Raw genomic sequence first — 21,521 nt, 5'->3', positions numbered from 1 at the left:
CCGCGCGCTCCTCCTCCACTCGTGGCTGTGTGATCACTCCTCCCCATCCAGACACGTGCACACAGTACACACACACAGTACACACGCACAGGACACACACACAGTACACACACACACAGGACACACGCACAGGACACACACAAACAGGACACACGCACAGGACACACATACACCACACATACACCACACACACAGAACACACACGCAGAGAAGACACAAACACATGACACACATACACAGTGACACACACACACCACACATACACCACACATACACAGGACACACACACACAGGACACACACACAGAACACACACACACAGTGACACACACACACCACACACACACAGGACACACACACACAGAACACACACCCCACACACAGACCACACACACCACACACACAGGACACACACACAGGACACATACACACAGACATACACACAGGACACACACACATGACACACACACAGACACACACACAGGACACACACACAGGACACAGACAGACACACACCACACACACACAGGACACACACACAGGACACATACACACAGACACACACACAGGACACACACACATGACACACACACACACATGACACACACACATGGCACACACACGCGGACACACACACAGGACACACACACAGGACACAGACATACACACACACAGGACACACACACATGACACACACACAGGACACACACACATGACACACACAGACACACAAACAGGACACACACACAGGACACAGACAGACACACACACAGTACACACGCACACAGGACACACACACGCACACAGGACACACACACGCACAACACGCACACAGAACACGCACAGACCAACACAGCTCGTGACGTGGGGTGATGGGAGGGATGGGGGTGGTCGCAGCAGCAGCAGCAGGAGGAGGAGGAGGGGGCAGAGAGGGAGGTGCAGCACAACGAGGAATAGGGAGCGGAGCGCGACTCGCTGCGGGCTCTGAGTGACGCTCGAATCGCGCGCGTCTGCATCGGCGTCCGCCTCCTAGAACCCTCCCCCGAGTTTACAAACCGCGCCGTCTCTCGCACAGAGAGAGAGAGATCTCTCCCAGTGCGTGCTGCTTGCTGCTGCTTGGTGGTGGTGGTTGTGGTGGTGGTGGTGGCGGCAACTGGCAAGCACAATTGTTCAAGGTACGGGGAGACAGCAAGCGTGCGCGCACACACAACGCACAGTTTAAATGTATACTGCACGGTGTCATATACTGCTCTGTGTATACACACACATGTATAACACCTCCGATATATCGGCAAATTGGTGAAACTACAATAGGCGACGATTCGGTCGAGGGATTCCTAGCAAACACATGGGGGGGGGGGGGGGGGGCAGAAGGAGGTGAGTGAGAGAATGATGAGGGTGATGATGATGAGAGTTGATCGTACGGATTTACTTGCGCGTGCATTGCCCCGTCTCATGTGTTGTCAATGTCGCGTCTGTAATTGGGGGGGGGGGGGGGGGGTGCCTGTCAATGTGTTCGGCCGGTGCAGGTGGTGCAGGTGGTGCAGGTGGTGCAGGTGGTGGTCGTGGCGGTGTGAATCTCACTATCTCTGTGGGGCTTCTTGTCGTCTGTAAGCTGGCCACGCTGGGGCTCTTGGGGTTGTGGTGTTGACACGGGCTCAAGTGGAGCACATGGTGAGGTCTGTGTGTGTGCGTTTTAAAAAAACACATCATCAGCAGTGGAGAGACAAAGGCGGTCCCGGTCGTGGTTCTGGCCACTGCACAGCATCACCCCGTCATCGGTGCTTCACAGGCTCGCCTGACCGGCACTTGCCCCAGTGGTGTGTGGAGGCTACACGGGGGCAGGGGGAGGGTGTTTTTGTCTAATGAGAGGTTTCTTCTCCGTCTCGCCAGTGCCCGCTTGTCCTTTGTTGTGTGGAGGGAGCGGTGGCGCAGCGGTTGAGATCCCAGCCGCTGATGAACACTCATTGTGATCCGCCCCACACACAGACCCACCTCGGTCTGCCTGGTCCCACGTGTGTGAACATCAGGATTGTGGCCGGGCGTGGTGCTGGCCACAACACCACATGCCCGAGAAGTGTAATAGGTGCTCGCAAACAGCACCTCGAACAGTAAACACAGCCCCTGTGTGTGTGTGTAGAGGCTACACGGGGGGGCATCCTTGCCGATGTGTGTGGGGGCATTAACATCCGAGTTGTGTTGGCATTGGTGGCGATAATCCGGCGACTCAGCCGCTCACTCTGAGCTCCGGATGGGGACGTCACCGACATAAACAAACGGCCCCCTCCTCGTGTCACTCGCGCTGGCAGCATTTAATTTAAATTCTCACACGGACACATCCACACACACGCGGACACACACACATGGACACATCAACACACACACGGACACATCCACACACACGCGGACACACACACACACACGCGGACACACACACACATGGACACACACACATGGACACATACACACACACGCGGACACACACACACATGGACACATCCACACACACGGACACACACACACGCGGACACACACACACACAGACACATCCACACACACACATCCACACACACACATGGACACATCCACACACACGCGGACACATCCACACAACAATCGCCACTAAGTGACGGTGACGTCATCAGGGCGCTTGTGCCAGGCTAGGTGCACGTTAAGGCCACGTGAAGTGTTGAACGCCCGCTGGCAGGTCACGGGACAGACCCAGGTGCCACGGGCCGGCTGACTGAGATGAGTGGCTGATGCACCACCTGTGCCCCCTACTGTGCCAACTTGCTGTGCTTTGTCCACCCTGCGCTCCGCTCGTTGTTGTGAGCGTCGCTCCTCCGCCCTCCGTTGTTGTTGGAGGGCGACTGCCTCCAACTGCCCAGTAGCGTCCTTCACGAGCCTCCTCCACAGAGGCCGATCTTGACACCGCTGGTACCAGTCATCGGCAAGTCCGCTCCACGTCCTCCTGTACCACATCACTCCATCTCTTCTCTAGCCCGTGCTGCGCCCGTTTAGCCCCCTCGATCCGGCCGAACAAAAGCTGTTTGGACATACGGCGGTCGGGCATGCGGTCTACATGACACACGGACACATCCACACACACAGACAAAAGACAAAGATCCCCCGTATTGCCTTAACAGATTGTTGGGGCAAGTGCTGTTAGCGAGCACCTATAAATGCCGGAACGGCACACGAGGGTGTGGGTAGCCAGTAACCACGCCCGGCCGCCTTTGTCTCCCTTGTGGTGATGTTTACGCACCGCACCAGATACTCATTTGAGGCTGAGTCGACCTAGGAGAGGCCCAGGATCGGTTCAGATAATCGTCACTGGGTGTTGACGGCCGTGAGCGGGAATCGAACTCGGGTCGCCAGGTTCGTAGCGCGGCGCACTAACCGCTACACTACCGCTCCCCACACACAGACACATCCACACACACGCACTGTCACATCCACGCACACGTGCACATTCACACGCACACGTGGACACCTCCACACACGGCCACGACACAACGCCGTTCGGTGTGCACGCCTCAAGTCGAATGGCAGAGCGTCTCGAGCGTTCAGCTTTCACGCGAGCTTTAATACACGGCCATCATTAAACCAACTCGAAACGAACGCCAACCCTCGTGATCTGCCGTTGTCTGTCGTGCTTTCGGCTCCAGCCCCGCGCTCCGCGCGACATCGCTCCACCGCCACGCTCCGCCTTTCCGCGTTCACCAATTTGCTCCTCGCCATTCAAATGCAAAAGTGAACTCGTTCACACGCCTCACGCGCCCGATGATTGCCAAACGCGGTCCCACGATCGTTCAATTGCGTCCCACGTGACGCGCTAAGCAATGAGCGCGCTCTGCGTTAATTAGGAGCCGATTTAAAATTAAGATTGAGATCTCAGTCCGCGCGCGCGTGCCACGTGTTCCACGTGTGTGCGTGCACGCGTGGCGAGGAGTGAAGTCTGAGGTGAGTGTGGAAATGACTGAGTGAAGAGTATCTGCCCATGAGCTGGACATGGGCAGTGTCTGGTTGCTGTCTTGTTGTGAAACGGAACCTCACACGGACGTGTGTGGCTCACGTGAGCCGTGACATATCCTTCGGTTTGTGACCGCGGGGCAGTGAGTGTTTTTATTTTGAAGTCGTGTCATTTGCCTCTTGGCGTTGCAAGCTGATTTTGCGTTGCTTAAACAACTGCTGCGTGATGGACTGAAACGCATTGTATCATTTATATGCGCAGTTACAGAAACGGAGTTCTGCTCATCTGTGCTTACACAATTAATGTGGGATTTGTTAGTTCTGTTTATGGCCTATTTAACTACACCGCCACCCAAAGCAGACCCCTGACTCTCTGTTCTGGCTTCGTTACTTGCCGCTCGCTTTCTTCCTGCTGCACCCACCGTCGTGAAAGCTGTAAGAAGCGACGGTGGGTGGCTGGGAGGTGCAGCCCCATCGTGATGGAAATATCCCACAGGCCCCAACACCCTCACTTTTGTGGTGGCTTGTTTGAAAATGCGTTCTTGCGTTCAATGTGCATCTCGCTCGATTCAAAAGTTTGCTCTCATTGCAATTGATTTCACCAATGCACGATGCCAACACATATCGCTGCCTGCATACATGAGAGGGGTGATTGCAATCACAGATGAGAGTGGTGACGGAACGACAGCCCCCCGAATGGGGAATCGTGCTGGAGAGGATGGCCGCCCCCCCCCCCCCCCGATGACACGGAGCGATTAAATCCGCTGGTGCGTCACGGACCGCGCCGGATGGGTTTTGGCGTCACGTGAGGGATGGCAACGGCGTGGAGAGAGGCCTTCATCCAGCAGTGGGTAGACTATGGCTGATGATGATGATCGTGGCGATAATCATCCTTGTCAACGTTACTTGTTTTATGATTCAAACTGCCATGCGACCAAATTTTAATATGCATCCTGAGTGGTCTTATCAGTCACCCTGTCCCTGCAGAGTGTACGAAGCTAATATGCGACGCTGTGGAGAATTATCGGTCACAGCATGGTGGAGTATGTCGAGGCAGAACCTGGCTTTGTGCCTCCACATGATAAATAAAGATACGTTTGAGTCAATCGGCCCTATTAGCTTTCCAGACCAACATCATCCAGCAGGAATCGTTTACAAAAGCAACCTCTGGACCGGTTTCGACCTTTTTGGGTTTCGTCAGCAGGGTCGTGCCTTGTGTTAAACTGCTGCATTGCCCGATGTCATTGGCAGGAGCACTCGCCACCCGAGCGACTGGGTGCCCTGTTCAGCGGCAAGGAGCAATATTTCATGATGATTTTTTTACGGGAATAGTTTGGTCGACTTTGGGGTTTCAATGACATTCCTTCTCCTCCCAGCGCTGTGCCAAGCAGCCAAGAAGAAGCGCTCCCATTGACGCTTGTGCTCCTCTGGAACAACGCCGCCGCCAACGACTTTGGCTGCACGCTCACTCCGGTGACCCAGAAATGCCAGCGCGCGTGTCCGTACCTGTACCCCGCCGCTAGTGCCACGCGGACGCCTAGAGGGGGGAAGAGTATCCTCGAAACCGCTTCACACTCGGTACGGTGGCGGTAGTGGCGTGGTGCTGGCCGCCCATCGTAAACGCTCGCGAACAGCACTTGGCCCCAAAAGTCTGTTAAGGCCATAACGCGGGGGATCTTTGTCTTGTGGATCTGTGGACTCGTGGCAGCTGTGGCGCCAAGGTTGGCACTTTAACAAACTTAGACGAATCACGAGAGGCAGAACAAACATGTTTTATTCGTCATTTGCATTGACCTCTATTCATAACGCCCTTTATTTACCCAGGAAAACCTCGCTAGCTCGGGGAATGTTGGTCCAATGCCATTATTGATCAGAAGTTGGCATGTGGCAGGCAGTATGCCAGAATACCTGGGGAACCCCCCCCCCCCAAACACACAAAAGGCATTGTAGCACCAAAAGCTCCACATGGGTAGATGTGAGAATAATTTTTCTCCCATTTAATTTCCTGGCCATCCAAGCCTACGCCACCCTGGGTATTCCCATCCAAGTACTCCGTATTCTGATCGTTGCATACCGTTTGAGATTCGCCATAGGCCTTGTGTGTCTACACGGTATGTGCAATGACATCATCAACACCGTCATCGTCCGCGGTCGATCCACTGCTGGATGAAAGCTAACCCTAAGAGATCCCACAATGCAACAGTCCACCTGGCACGTGCACCAAGAGCTGATTTTATCGCTCCACTTCTTCGGGGGGGGGGGGGGGGGACATCCCCTTGCCCACGATTCCTCTCGTTGACTGCTACCTCTGCTCAGTGTTGGCGATGTCTACTAGCTTTGGAGAACTGTGAGCATTAATTTTTTAAGTGAGCGTTGTGTAACCTCTCTTGTCAGCAGCTACTCAATTGTTGGCGTGCCCAGTCATGATGGTGACCTCGCCGTGAGCATTATTGCAACGTGACAAGTTGCGGCTTGACACACACTGGGCTATTAAAGGGACTGCCTGTGGTTCATTTGCGGATGTGCGCCTTGGCACACTGGCGCTTCACACCAAGAAGGCCTGTCTCTCGCGTGCCTTTCTGTGCGGAGTTGGGATGTTCTCCCCCTGTTCTGCATGGGTTTTCTCCGGGTTCCTCCCAAAGCTAAAAAAAAAAATCTTTAACACCGCCCCATACAGTGTTGTAAATGGTATTGGTCAAGCATCCCAATGTTGAAAAAGTACCTTGCACATTACTCGACTCTGATTACGAATGGTGCCATCGCCCCACCCCCCCCTGCCGCGAAAACACGGCAGGACCCTCCTGAAAATTCGCGTTGAGCCTCGGCGCCGCGTACAAGCGAGCGCTGTAATGGCAGTGGCAGCGGCGATGATGACGACGATGATACCTCGAGGTCACGCAGCGTAGCGGTGGCGGCGAGGTTGCTTACCGCCAGGACCGGTTCGCTCGACCTTGAGCCACTCATCCTCATCCTCGATGCTTCGGTGCCAAATTTTTACAAAGCACACCAACTGCTGTAGAGTGGACGTTCAAAGGCACTTTGCCGTCCTGCGTGAGAGCACGGCGTATTTTGTGTTGAGTTTTATTGTCCTTCCTCCGCGCCCTCCGAATAACACGGTGGGCTACCTGCAGCGCGAAAGAAGTTCGATGTACGCACGTGCGTTGTGTGCCAGTGTTCAAATTATACATTTGCAGGTATACCACCACTTGGCTGCTGGTGCAGGTCTCCTTTGCAAAAGAGGTGGCGAATCTTTAATTCGGGACGGTTAATTTAGTAGCGGTGGAGCGGTGGCGCAGCGGTTCGCGCTCCGTTCTCCAAACCCGGCTGCCTCAATTCGATTCACGGTCAGCACCAGCGACGAGTGATGTATCGACTGGGGCTACGCCAGCCCCTTGCGCCAACTTACACTGACCAGCGTGGTGAAGTATGGTCAAAATGACCGCCGTGACCAGCACAGCCTGTGGAAGTATTCATCCAGCTGTGGATCGATAAAGACCTGTAAATAAATACAATATAAAAAAACAAACATAACGGGACGCCGGAATGGTACCGTAGGTTTCTGTGCTATCATTTCCCCTTGAAACTTTGCGTCGTTTTGTTACAACCGCTGCCGGGCTTGGGACCTTCCTCCGACTCCTCTTAACGGAACCGCCGTAGCGATTACGCCGCCGGCCGCGACGCGTCCTGCCGGAGTCTGCCTGCTTGCACGGCACACCGCGTTCCCTTCGTCGACAGTTGCCCTCGTCGCTGCCCAGGACCCTCAGTGGACCGTTCCCCCTCCTCGCCGGGGAGGACTGCCGCGTCCTATCGCTGCCGTCGCTCCCTCGACTGTACGCCGTGCCGCGTTTCTATTCCTGGTCTCTGGTTCATTTCGCCGCTGCTTGAGTTTTTTTGCACGGACAAATAGGGCTGGCGTGGCCGCTAAATATAAGCGATGCCTTCACCCCGTGAAGCAGAACGCGCACGCACGCGGGTCAGCGCGTGCGTGTGTGTGCGTTCCCGTTTGGCACTTGAGAGCGGCGCCGGCAAATCTTTCACGTGGCATCCTGGCTGCTCCTCGAAAGCCTCCCGGCGTGTGCGATGACGATGCTGTTGTTGCTGCTGGCAGGCGGCGTAGCTATATTGAGTGTGTAAGCGCTGCAATTGCTCCGGGATTCACGGGCCAACGGAGGTTCCAGGTGACGCTGGGGGGGAGGGCGATGGTGAATAGGTAAGGGGGTCCCACATCTCATTGCTTACACCCAACAGGGCCCAGGCCAACCGCGATAGTTTGCTGGGTGTCAGCCACTGCTGGGTTCGCTCTCTGTGTGTGCTTTTGGCTCGTCGGTGTGTGATTCAAAAGTTAGGTCCGCCTCCACCACGACCACCGTGATTTGTTCCTTTGCCATCGCAAACTCGGATGGTCTCTGCCTTGCTTAGAGAAGCCCAGTCAGCCAAAATATTGCGATTGTCCTTTGTCTGATCCCCTTTTTTTATTTGTCACTCTAATCGGAAAAATAAATAAGTGGCAAGGCCTGAGTGCTTGAGGGAAAGTTGTTTTGAAATCCTCTCAGGGTTTGGCTTTAGACCATCATCATACCACTGGGTGAGGTGGCTAAAGAGCGTACTAGTCTGTGAGGAGTCACCAGTAGTTGTTCTGAAGTCTCGGCATTGGCTCACGGAAGCCTGTGGAGGTTACCAGAACCTCACGCCCGTTAAATCGAAGCCATTTCTGATTGGGCTACTTTACTGTCACCATCATCGTGGTCATCAGTGTGTTGTGGACAACGTACTAACAGGCCAGGCGTGCGGCCATATCAAAATAATTTCAAAACACGTTAATTACAACTGCGGTTGGTTACCGTTAACGCCATCATCATCGGCCACGATTAATCCACCGCTGGATGAAGGCCTCTTCAAGCCGTCGTCACCTCTTGTGGCTCAGCGAAGTAATAATCCGTCTGGCGCCTACGCGAAAGCCGGTTTTACCGCTCCATCTCCCCACGGCGGGCGTCCTCTCGGGCGCTTTCCCTCCTTTGGCTGAGATGGGATCGGCCCAAATGTTGCTCCTCCTGCAGGTCCCGCTGGCTCATGTTCCCGCGATCCCATCCCATGCGGTGGGCATCCAGCCCGCTGATCGCCTCCTCGCAGAGCCGCACCCCACGCTGGACCCTCGATCCGTGACTCGCGGTCCGACCGTCGAGGGGTGTTTTTCTCGCCGATGTGGCGAGGCGCAGCAAGCGGGCACGACGGTCCTTCGATTGCCGGCCACGGCCGCCGTCGGTGACGAACGACGCCCTAACCTCCCCGCCCCCAATATTCACCATTTTTTGCCGAGCCGCGCAAACGCTCGAACAACCCCCACAATCGACACGGCGTGGGGGGGAGGCCTTTGTCCAGCAGTGGATTGACAAAGGGCAGGGCCTTTATTTATTGATAATTTATTACCATTGTCACGGACACGGATGTAAAACGAACGGGGCGAGCGATAGCCCCCACGGTCGCTCCGTGTTGTGTGGACGGTGGGGGAGGGGGCGTTACACCGGTAGGCATCGCGTGGCGCGCGTGCGGATGAAGAAGCGGCGTTTACAACTCCTTAAAGCGGTAAAGTCGTCGAGCAGACCTAGAAAATTCGCTTCCTAAATGCCACCGGACGGTTGACCGAGTCCGAGGCGTTGTAATACAGCCGCGGGTGATCCTTGACGCAGTCCTGGAATCGCATCCTAAGGTCCGCGCGACGGTCGCATCGCAGAAAGTCGCCCCTAGATTTGTGAATAGTTGCCCTTCACGAAAGTTTGTCACGAGGGAGAACCCAAAGAGTCGTCTGCATCTCTCGACAAACATTCGCAGAATTGGCAACACCGGTCCGAATTCCAGGCGGCGTGTGCGATCGCTGGGCCTGTCGCAATTAGGTGTAGCTTTTAAATTAGTCTTCAGTATCCCGTCGCACAGATTGAATTCTGAAGTTTTCCACTGGCTTCAAGAATAATAGATGGTTAAAAAAAGCGAGAACCTTCCATGTACATTTATCCGCCTGTGGAAAAATCAACAAAGCAACGCGTTTTTAAAAGCGCATCGATACGGTGTCTTGAGCATCGGCTCTCTCCGCCGCGGCACACCCGGAGCGACGATCTCAAGTTACCCCCCCCCCCCGGCTCGATGCCGCTTAGGTCCCAAATGCTGGCGTGTTGTGGCATCGATCAGGCATCGTGGCTGGTAAATAATCGTCGGTGGCGGTGGCATTTTCAAAAAGCGCCGCCACCGCACGTAATCGGCATAAAGCCGGTAAACTGCCAACATCGGGGCTCACTGCCTGCAACTTTGAAGCTCTGGATGACTCAGTGTTTCCAGGTTTAAGAGAACTGGACGAGCGAGTGAGGTATAAGGGCCGTGATAACTTTTTACGAAGTAAAATGGACAAAATGAAAAAAATGGATTCCCGTTCAAATATGCCAACCTGGTATCTCCGCCTGAAATGTCGTACTCTTATTGTGAATGTTGTGGATTTGCTCTCCAACACACCAGTGGGTGCTGTACTAGTAACGAATTGGCACGTTCTGTTTACGTGACAAACCTTACTAGTTGGCTGTGTCGGGTGGTGGCAGATTTAATGACACATTTATATTTACGCGATCGAATCCAAACAACCTCTATTATGGATGCATTGGAGGGTTGCTCGTTTCCTGTTCACGAGCATGAGCCAGTGGTGGAAATTCCACATTCGTATGGCAGCACCAAGCCCATGTGCAGTACAATCTGCCAATAAAGTGGTACTAATTGAATTGCCTTGGATACAAACTTGCATATTTTTAGGCGTGAGCCACACATTCGGAGCAGTGTGCACGTTTGTTGGTGCAGCGTGGAGTCTTCACTGTGTTTGATCTGATATTGTAACATATATATTTTGCTTTGTCAAAAACATCCTAATTCACCATTCGTTGTTTTATCTGCTTCCATGGTGGTCACTCAACCTGAACAAGCGTCACAGAGCGTGACACAGACCACTTAAAAAAAAACTTCCAATTTACCATTCCGTGTCTCTCTCTCCCCACAGTGACGCCCTTCGGAACGATCAGCGCAAGTTCACGGAGCCGCCGGGAGCCTTGTCCGATCATCTTCGGCTTGAAACTCCCTTGGAGAGACGGACGACGAGACCGTTGTTGAAGAGGGCCCGGGCTTGTACCGTGCTTGCGACAGAGGAGGGAAGCTTCTCACGACGACGCGCTTGAAACCGAAATGGAGAAAGGTCCCGTGGAGCTGAGGATGGTGACTCCCATTCCCGATGGAACGGGAAGTTTGAACGGCTTTGCGGACGCCTCACGGACCCAGTACGAGGGGTACGTCCGCGCCGGCAGTGGCGGCTCTTGACGGTGGCCGTCTCCGCGCTGGTTCTATTGTCGACGCTGAATTCGTCTTGTGACGTTGGCTTGGCAACGCCGCATGCGACGGCAACATTGGCGGTTTGCGAATAAGATATACGATGCCGTTCAATATGAATCATATTTAATGTACAGCAGACGTACGCCATAGTTAGTTGCCGTACTGTTATAAGCGCCACCCTAATTGCAGACAAGAGATTCACTCGGAGATCTTCTTTGAAACGAGGGGCTTGCTGCTCCAAGTGGCTTTTCACCACAGCTCTTGTGCCAAGCCAGGGGGGCACTTTGAAGCCACGTGAAGTGTCGAAAGGGTCACGGGCAAGAGGTCATGGGACAGACCCAGATATTGTTGTTGAAATTAATAGCATAAATCCTGCCTCGCGATTGGCTGACAGAGAGGCGCCTATCGACATTTCCTTGCAATCGAAGGCAACCTGCGATTGCACCGGTGAATTCCCACCAGGAGAGCCTGCAATAACCGGGGTAGTCCACCAGCGCAGCGTTGCTATTAACTGTAAAGCCCACGACAATTATAAACCGTCAAGTGTCAAATGTAAAGACGTGTCCATGCCTGTCAACCCATCACGGTTTACCCGTGTTCTTGTACAGGGGAAATTGAGCTTTCAGGCCCATACGGCATACAGCCGTTTCAGTACGGGAAAAAAATAATAATTTTGTCTATTTGTGTTTCTCCCTTGTGATGGGACTTTGTAGGATGAACGTTGAGATTTAGAAGGGCACGGGGTGACCCATAAGGTCTGAATTGGTCTGTAATAAGGTGGGCACTGAGAAGGTGGGTTGACAGTTATGCGTATCATTTGTTTTGTTAATTACATCTTAAGGGCATGTGCACAGTACTGCGCAGTGCATTTACAGTGCATTTACAGTGCATTTACAGCCTGATACCGCTGTTGTCAACGGTGATGGTGGTGTTCATGATGATGATTTTCGTGAACACTTTCCAACCGAGATTGAAGGCGTTTATGCGTTACCTCCATCCCTCCTGAACTGGGATGGGGGGGGGGCATGCTACAACCCTCGTGAAGATGGCCCAATATTAACAAACCCATAGTATAAAGTTGTGTTGCTCATAGGGATGCGCTTGATTGAATTAAAACCGGCCCTTGTGATCCAAGCGTTAGACCAAAACTTGGAGATACGGACCAGAGCAGTAGGAATTATTTGCAAATATGCCTCCGAATATTTCCCAGACAGCTACCCGCTGGCTTCCATGCCCCTGATTAAATAGCTCAGTGATGTCTTTTCCAAAGGTTAACACTTTTCCAGCTGCGGTTGAAAACGCTTATGCTGTTACTCCGGTTATGACTTTTGTTTCTGGTGACGAGGGAGGCGCGAGATAACTCAGCGGATCGTTAAAAAACAAACAGCAGGGCGCGAACCGCAGTGCCCATTGCCTGCTCGGATCTTCACGAAGCAAAAGTCGCCAACCATTTTCTCCAGGGACAATGTACACAGCCAAATGGGTACAACTCCACTTTTAAAGGGTCGGGTTATACCAATCGGTGGGTAGGGCGGGCTAAACAGCGCAGCGTCGACCTGAGTTCGATTCCCGCTCACGGCTAACATCGGTGGCGAGTGATGTCTGAACAGGTCCTGAGTAACCCACCCCTTCGCCAAACCCACAGTGACCAGCATGGTGAAGTATAGTCAAACAAACCTCACAATCGCTGGCCGGAGACAGTGAACCAAGGGATATTTGCAGTTACGGACGGCACACAGGCGTGTTGGCGAGCGTTACGTAATCAATGACATATCAATGATTGCCCCCCCCCCCCCCTTGCCAGCATGATTTGTTTGAACCAGGGTCTTGTGTGCGTTACAGGACTAATGGGGACGTTGAGGAGACGGAACGTTTTTTGCCAGACGGTCAGGTGAACAAGCCGGGGAAACAGTTCACAGATGTGAGACCCGCACGCACAAGCACGCACGCACGCGCGTGTGTGAACACGCGAGCATACATAAACACGCACACGAGCACACGCATACACGCACGAGCACGCACGCCAATGACCGCACGGCTTGAGAGTTCAACTCGTTGAGGTCACCGCTGTGTGTGAATGGCTCATGGATCAGAGTACTGGGCCAACACGGATGAGATGCAAGTTTGAATCTGGGATTCGGCCGCCTGTTTTTAAACTGGATTCTCAAGTCTGGCGAGTTGGTGGTTTCAGTCTGGTCAAAAGTGACTAGACATAATGAAAATCCATCATTTCAGTTAGGATGAATTACTCCTCTGAGATTCAACGATATAATATATTGGTTTGACTGCCATGCAACGAAGATCAATAGGACATCAGGTTTCCCCGGATAATGCAGCACCCCTAAGTGCGGATAGGAAGTCACTTTGTTGGGATTTCAGAGGTAGCTCTGTGATATCCGCTTCCGTGGGCCATTTTTTTATATGGGACGATGCACGACTCAGCAAGAGCGATCGTCCTGTGGCTTGGAGACTAAACGCACGCAAGACAATAAAATACAAAGCTGCATTCGGGTCAATTTGACCTTTTGGCATCGTGGTTCTGGCAAAGTCATTTACATTCGGAATGTCGCAAATTCAAATTCCCAGTGGGGTGCGTAAAGTTGGTGCCCACTTTTGTGGAAAGTTGACAGTGCTCTTGTCAGCGTACTCACCACCACCATGGGAATATGGAATTTCCACCATTGGCACAGTGCCACCAACAGAGCTGAATATGATCCCCGCTGCTCACTTGAGGAGGGAGACACCTCGACTTGATGAAAGTAAAGTTACCAAACCTCTCGGTTTGGCCAATGCAGGCCGCTACCGGCGTCCCCCGAAGCATTTACAAACATCGGGATTTTTGTCGCCAGTTTTAATCATTTCTCCGGCCTCGCGTTCAGCTCGCGATGAACGTGCAATATGGGCCAGGCCTCCTGGGCTAGTGGGCAGGGGTTTGGCAGTGGGCAGTGGGGACCCGTGTACAAGATTGCGCGGCTGACAAGCTGGCCTCAAGTCCCGGTTGAGCCTCCCAGAAATGTGTAGCGGCTGTGGTTGGTGGGCTTCAGACTGAGGGGGGGGGGGGTTTCTGCGCATGGCGACGTTGGCCACGCCGGTGCGCTCACGCTTTTGTTTCTCCGCCGGCAGCATGAGGGAAAGGCGTCGTTCGGCATGTCGGTGTTCAACCTCGGCAACGCCATCATGGGCAGCGGCATCCTGGGCCTCTCCTACGCCATGGCCAACACGGGCATCGTCCTCTTCGTGTGAGTAGCCGGACGTGCGATGGTTCGCCCCCACCGCCCCCACCGCCCCCACCGCCCCCACCGCCCCCACCGCCCCCACCGCCCCCACCGCCCCACCCCCCACGATAGATTTCCGCACCACCAATCAGCACGGTTGGCTATGTACGGTGCGAAAGAAGTTCAAAATACGACCGTGCGTAATGATGTGTACGCACCGCTCCAGGTGCATTACTCGCAAATTATTTAATTGGGAAAGAGCCACATAGCGACGTACACCTTGTTGCTGCACAGGGACAGCTGCCGTGTGGAGGTGGGGTCCCCTAGGCTAGACTGCAATAGAGAAGTTAACTGGCTTGAGATGAGGTGTGCTGTGAGGCGCCTTTTGAGATGTTGAGGCATTTAAGTGCCACTAGAATTTGTAAAGAGTTAAATGAGAATAGAACATGTATAAAGGCTCATTGTTTGGCTGAACACATCTTAATATGTAAAGGACCGCAGAGCTTTGGGCAATTGTTTAGAGCGCAGGCTCTGGCTCGCTTCCTTCCTGCTCATGTGTAGTTCCTCGGTGCAGGTGAGATGCGAGGTTTATTAATGACAAGATTGATGAAAAACAAGAATAGGTTTTACCCTTTCTGCCAACGAAACAGATGTTCAAACACCAAGTAAATATCAAGTCTGCATTAACCACACATACTTGTTCTGTCTCGTCATGTCATCGTTTTATATTCTCCGTTAGCCTAAATGGTGCAGTGTTTCACATGCTGCGCTCTCGATTCCCGGCCATGGCTAACGTCAGTGGCGAGTGATACCTGAACCAACCCCTTCACCAATCCACACTGACCAGCGTGGTGAAGTTTAGTCAAACAGCCCTCCATTCATATTGCGTCCAACCACCACAATTCAAATCGAAACGCCTCTCTCTCTACCTCTCTGCTCCACTTGGGAATTCCCTCCCGGCGTCTCCTCTTTTCTCAAATTCTTACGATTACGTCGCTCGAATTCGACAAACGTGCTCGCTTTTATTGAGTGCACCTCCTCCAGCGGTGCTGTTTGTTGCTGGCCGCTTAGCATTTCTGGGCCCTTTTGTGTGCTCAGCAACTGTGAGAAAATAAAAAAGCCCACGTCGAATCTTGACTTAAAGCTTTCGTGACTGCAGGAATTCATATTCTTTGAGTCTTTCGGTAAAGTCAACGTAGTTTTTGTTATTTTCTTTGAACCTATCTACGTTACTTTACCGAAAGACCCAACAGAATATAAAAAAGTCTACGTGTTAAACTAAGAAAAAATTAACCCGTAAAAACAAAGTTTTTCACTATAAATCCTTTATATGCGTGGCGGCTAGAGTCCTCTCGTCCTCTGGCTTGAGATGGCTGCCACCTATGGGTCAGATGATTGTCTGCCACCATTAAGCAATTGGTAAATAAATATTTTTAAAAAATTCCCTAAACAGTGTAACATTTTGGAAATTAATTGTCACGCACAACGAGTCTGTGTGCAAAATGTCAGCTCGATTGGATCACGGGAAGTGGGTTAAAAAACGACCGAAAGATTTGCACGGTCGTAAGCAAGCAAGCAAGCACGCAAGCACGCAAGCAAGCAAGCGAACTTAATATAAAGGATTTAAAAAAGACACTCAACTTTGCTTGGACCAAAGCAAAAAAGCAATCTCCGGCCTGCCTCTGAGGCGAGCACAAACGTGCTCACGGACGAGGCCTCCCTCCCTTCTCTCTTCTTTCCTCCCTCGTTTGAGCTTCCTATTTTAATCCCCCCCCCATGCCTGCCCTCCCCACTCCCCGTCCCTGTCCCTTAGAGGGGATTAATCTGCATGGCTCGCGGCTTCTCTAGAAGGTTGTGTCTGCACACTGCGTATGCTCACTCCTGTGGCGAGGGAGGAGGAACCTTTGCCAGGGTAACCGACAAATCCGCGTGACCCCCCCCTGCCGCCCCCCCCCCACCGCCCAATCCTGTGAGCAGTGCGCCGTGTGTGTGCGGTTGAGATGGGTTCAGTGTAGCGCGTGCGCATATACGCGTGCACACAGCAGCGGCGGCGGCTGCTGCTGCCACGCACCGCAATCTCGCCGCAGCTCTCGTGCCAGGCTAGGTGCGCTTTAAGGCCGCGATGGACGCTCGGTGGCAGGAAGTTCGCGTGAAAAGAGCCAGACGGGTTCGTGTGGACACGTAGACGTGTGCGCTTGGACGCAGAAACTCGGGACACGACAAATTCTTACCGCCTTGGTCTCACCGCAGCTCTTTGTGCCGGGCTAGGCGCGCTTTTGAGCCCACATGAATTCTTGCCGGCGAGACGTCACGGGGACAGACCCAGATGCTGTGGGTTAAACGACTGGGATGACCGGTATCGGCATGGCCTGCGCTTTCTCCCTGTGCCAACTTGCTGTGTTCTAGCCACCCGGGACTCCACAAACTTCTCGTTCATGTGCTTGGCAAAGTGATGCAGAATCAAGCCAGGAACCGTCCCTGGCTCAGGGGGCGGCAACTTCTTTCGCACTTTCTGAGGATGTGCCAGTCCTAATGGGGTCAACTCCTGATTAAACGAATCATTTTGTGATTATTCTTTGGGTCTTTCGGTAACGTCACGTAGATAGGTTCAAAGAAAATAACAAACTATGAAGTTTCGATCGCAACACAAGCGGTCGTCATCCTGTTGACGATCGCTTGTGTTGCGATCGAAACGTCGTCGTTTTTTGTTATTTTCTTTGAACCTATCTACGTGACCTTACCGAAAGACCCAACGAACATGAATTCCTGCAGTCACGAAAGCTTTAAGTCAACATTTGGTGATTACTGCATTTGCAGTGGTGCCGAAGCACGAACAACAAGAACAATTTCACACAATCGTCACGAACAATGTGTGTGCCTTAAAAGTAAAAACAATTTTCAAAAGGCAATGTTGCAAGCAATGCACAATGGTCTTTCTTCAAAGCACAAGTATTGTTTGGGCTCATACAGTCGGCGGTGGGGTGGTGGGGGAATTACCTCCTCATGCAAGGCGTGGTGCCGTGAGTCAAACATTGATTTGATATGTTGGGCCCGGGTCGGTCAAACTCGTCCGGCCACAGCAGCTGCGTGATCCGCAATCCTGAGCCTCGCCCATTTCCCCTCGGCATCAGGAGGGGGGTGAGGGGAGGGGGTGATGCGGTGGGGGGGATGCCGACCCCAGCTGCAAGTGATTATTTAAATTTTCCCTTGTAACTTTCAACAGCTGAGATCAGGCGACGGTGGAGATCGTGGCACATCGTGTGACGATACATTTATATTCAGGGTCAAGTTGGGTCAAGTTGCCCGTTTTATTTATTTACTTCCAAATGTTACCCACGCGAGAAGCTAGAAACTTTTCATGCCACGTTTACATGAACGGGCCAGGAAGTAGAGTTGACGGAATTTGAACCTTGGATTTTAAAAATTCTTCTCCCCGATTTATTTTGAAACGTTTCTGCGCTAAAACGTAAGAACGTTGGCTCCCGTTCTGCCATGAAAAATGAAAACATTGAGCGGGAACAGCAGTGGCAGTGTGCAGTCACGGGGCCCCTGCGTGTCTACATGGCCTTATGACGAGAGAGGGCCCTTCCGCGCAGGCCGGAGCAGTTAATAGACCGTACTTCACCACGCTGGTCGGCGCTGGGGATTTGGCGGCGAGCATTAATGGACGTTGCGAGCTTGCGAGTGCGGCTCCGTGCTGCCTTTCGCTGCACTGAGCGCGAAACGCAGACTCAGCCGCCAGCTCCCATGGCGACGCGGCGTTTCGTGGTGGACGCCCATCCGAGCGCCATCCGGCCTCAACTCCGCTCAGCTCCGCTCAGCGCCCGCACTGGCTGGGTGTGGGGTGGCACGTGCCCCCCCCCAATGATCCGATCGAAATTAGGGATTTCGATTGGGGTTTATTAGTAATAAATCGGCATTTTGCGACCCTCACTGCCACTGTGTAGCATATTATTACGTGCCAGGGACTCTATGAGATGATAGGAAAATAGTCCATAATTGGCAATAAGTAACGGCAAAGCGGTTATAAGTGACTCAGAATTGTGCACAGTTGCGTCTCCCCTCTTCTTGGTTCTTTCGGTAAAGTCACGTAGAATGGAAATAATAAAATAATTAAAATAAAACATAATAAAATAATTCTCACGACGTTTCGGCCACAACGCAAGCAGCCGTCCTCAGGTGGAGAGCAGGTCTGTCGAGTAGACAGAGTCTCTCTACTCGACAGACCTGCTCTCCACAGAGTCTGTCTACTCGACAGACCTGCTCTCCACCTGAGGATGGCTGCTTGCGTTGTGGCCGAAACGTCAGGAGAATAATTGTATTATGTTTTATTTTTATTATTTTATTATTTCCATTCTACGTGACTTTACCGAAAGAACCAAGAAGATGAATCCCTGCAGTCACGAAAGCTTTCAATCGAAATTTAGTTGCGTCTACATTCCATGACTTCCCTGAAGGCATCAACACCTTCAGCGAGCTCCATGCCGATCACACGCGGTTCGAATTCGACCCTCGATCGATGGCTGCGCCATCGCCGCACACGCGTCGAATAAAAAGCAAGGAAAAAGTCCTCACTTACGAACAACTCCTCTATCATTTTTCATTGCTGGATGGGTTGCCCCCTCTACCCGAAAATCCTGGCTCCGCCAATGCCCAGCGCTCTTGAGATCTGACGACATCGGGGGGCGCGTTCCTGGTCTCTCGGTCATCTGGACCAAAGTTTTGAGAAATGTATTCACGTTCTACACAATGCTCGTGTTATGTGCGCACCTTAGCTGCACCTTTGCCAGGTGGCCTGGCATCTATTTGTTGAGGATTAAAGCCACTCGGTTGTGTTTTCACGCACGAAACACGCACACACGCAGAGAATAGAATTCCCCGCATCGCTGTGTTTAAGACGCCCTGGGGTAGGTAGGTGCTGTTAGCGAGCGCCTGTTATGATCAGCACGGACCTCGAAGGTCAAGGAGGCAGCACGCGCGGTGGTTGCCTTTGTCCTGACCCAGTGCTCATGTTTACACGCGTTTAGAAACACGTGTTATTTAGAGTGCTGTATGTGGCTGCTATACATTTCCGCGTTACAAGCCACCTCGTTGGGCGATCATTTGCGGCCAGGTCTCTTCTGCAAAAAGAGCTATATAGCTCGGTGGGGTCGACGTTTAAACGAGTGATGTGGGCGCGGTGCGTAAGAAAAGCCGTCCCTTGTTTGTGGAGTTAGACGTCAGTGGGCAGTGCAGCGTTGTTACCGTACTCCGCTCGGCACCTTTACGTGCTCCCCGGCTTTCGCCAACCCCGCCTTGACCAGCGTGACGAGGTACTGTCCGAGTAACCTGCAAGGGGCATGGCCGAGGCCCTCATCCAGCCACGAAAACCCAAAGGGCCAGGAGATGTTTTTTTGCGCGTTTCTAGCGAGACACGTTCCCCACCGCCATTCCAACCGTCGCCTGCCCGCCTCGCTCCGTGTCGCGAGTCCTGAGCTGAGGCGCCGGTTAGCCGAGTTTGATTGCCGACCAGCGGTTAATGATTTCAGTCGTAGCCATCACACCCCACACCCACCCTCCTTTCACCAGCGTGCGCAGACCAGCGTGGTGAAGTATGGTCAAACAACCCCCCGGTGACCAACAAGGCACCTGTGGGGCGGCCTTCATCTATCATTGGATCAACGACAGAGGGCTGTAATTTACATATATATTGAAAAATCAATTTGCAACACCAAATTAAACGGTTCATCTCTGCAAGTGCTGGTGGTTACCAAATACATTTAATTGCGAGAATAGGTTTTCCCCTTTTTTCTGGGAACGAAACAGTTGTAGTTGCTCACCCCGAGCCCTCATTACTCTAATAGTGGCATTGTCTTTGTGCTGTACGCCTCTTGGCGTCCTCTGGTCTAACACCATTTTGAGACTAGGCTCAAAAGAAAGCTGTCTCTGGTGTGGACCAATCAGTTTCAAAGACAATGTATATGCTATCAGAGTACGTTTTTTGTTTGCATTCTGGTTAATGCAGACATGATTCCTTGTAAAAGGTTTCAGTTTGGTGTTTAAACATCTTAACACCTGTTTTGTTGCCAGAAAAAGGGGAAAACCTATTCTCATATTTTGGTACTGGCAAAGGAGGTCCCACATTTAATTGTGTTAAGTACGAGTTGTGTGTAACATTTAAAGGCTGACCTAAAATTTAGCCTTTTTTTGCTGCATTAAATAATTTGAGAGAGATCTGTTCGCCCTGGGGGGCACTTCACTTGATTCCCTTTGTTCTCATTTGATCGACTTTTAATTGTGAGGGTGACTCTCAACGACGTTGGTCAAGCGATCTCTGCAGCGCGTACAGGCGTGGGCCTCTCACCCTTCATCTTTAATTGCAGTAAAAAATAGCGGCCGTGTGTTTTTGTGGGAAGAAGGGCCGAGGCCCCGCCGGGGGGGTTAGATTAAGGTGCCGCTCAAAGCCGGAATGTTAATTTACTATTGGACTGAGATTTTGTCAGCAAAGCATCGAGGGGGCCCTCGTTTCCGCCAGCATTCAAGCGAGCGAGAGAGAGCGAGAGAGAGAAACGGATTGTTGAATTAAAACGTCCTTTGTGACAAGTTGTTGTAGCAGAAAAACCACAACAATACCACTTGACAAGGGCACCGTTAGTTCACAATCTCCACCGCCGATTGAAAAAATCTTTTGACCCGATGACGCCTGGCGAGGTGCCTGACTCGCTCGGGGGCCACGTGACGTCCGTTTGGGCGGATTTTAAAAGGGCCACGTTTCCCTGACGTTTGGTGTTTTTTGGGCTTGGAGGAGTCGCCCGAGAAAACCCGGGTACACGGCGAGCGGCCGCTGCTCGCCGACCAACAAAAAAACCCGTCACCAAATCAGCGGAATAATATCTCTCGTCCTGCCTACGGGGGGATTCGTCGTTTCAGCGTCGGGTGACGCGACTTGGTATTCACCGTGGTTGACGGCGATGCGATACTGTACGACGTTAAATGT

At 52.5% G+C, this 21,521-nt stretch overlaps 1 protein-coding gene across 4 annotated transcripts in view; it reads left to right on the top strand.

Moving 5' to 3' along the window:
* The window catches only part of LOC133355620 (sodium-coupled neutral amino acid transporter 3-like), a 136,478-nt gene that overhangs the window by 70,675 nt on the left and 44,282 nt on the right, over positions 1-21,521 (top strand). For 2 of the 4 annotated variants that reach the window (XM_061572984.1, XM_061572983.1), the window contains 3 exons: positions 11,005-11,287; positions 13,173-13,251; positions 14,454-14,569. In XM_061572984.1, the coding sequence (XP_061428968.1) occupies positions 11,187-11,287; positions 13,173-13,251; positions 14,454-14,569 (296 nt within the window). In that variant the 5' untranslated portion in view covers positions 11,005-11,186. Of the gene's footprint in view, positions 1-977; positions 1,175-1,652; positions 1,674-11,004; positions 11,288-13,172; positions 13,252-14,453; positions 14,570-21,521 lie in introns of those variants that run through there. The other 2 variants (XM_061572985.1, XM_061572986.1) reach the window with 2 other exon arrangements.

Source organism: Lethenteron reissneri, chromosome 51 (assembly GCF_015708825.2).
Source record: "Lethenteron reissneri isolate LAM-NWPU_2019-01 chromosome 51, ASM1570882v1, whole genome shotgun sequence".
NCBI lineage: Eukaryota > Metazoa > Chordata > Hyperoartia > Petromyzontiformes > Petromyzontidae > Lethenteron > Lethenteron reissneri.
The sequence above is the reverse complement of the archived record's forward strand: the minus strand, read 5'-3'. Positions and strand labels throughout refer to the sequence as shown.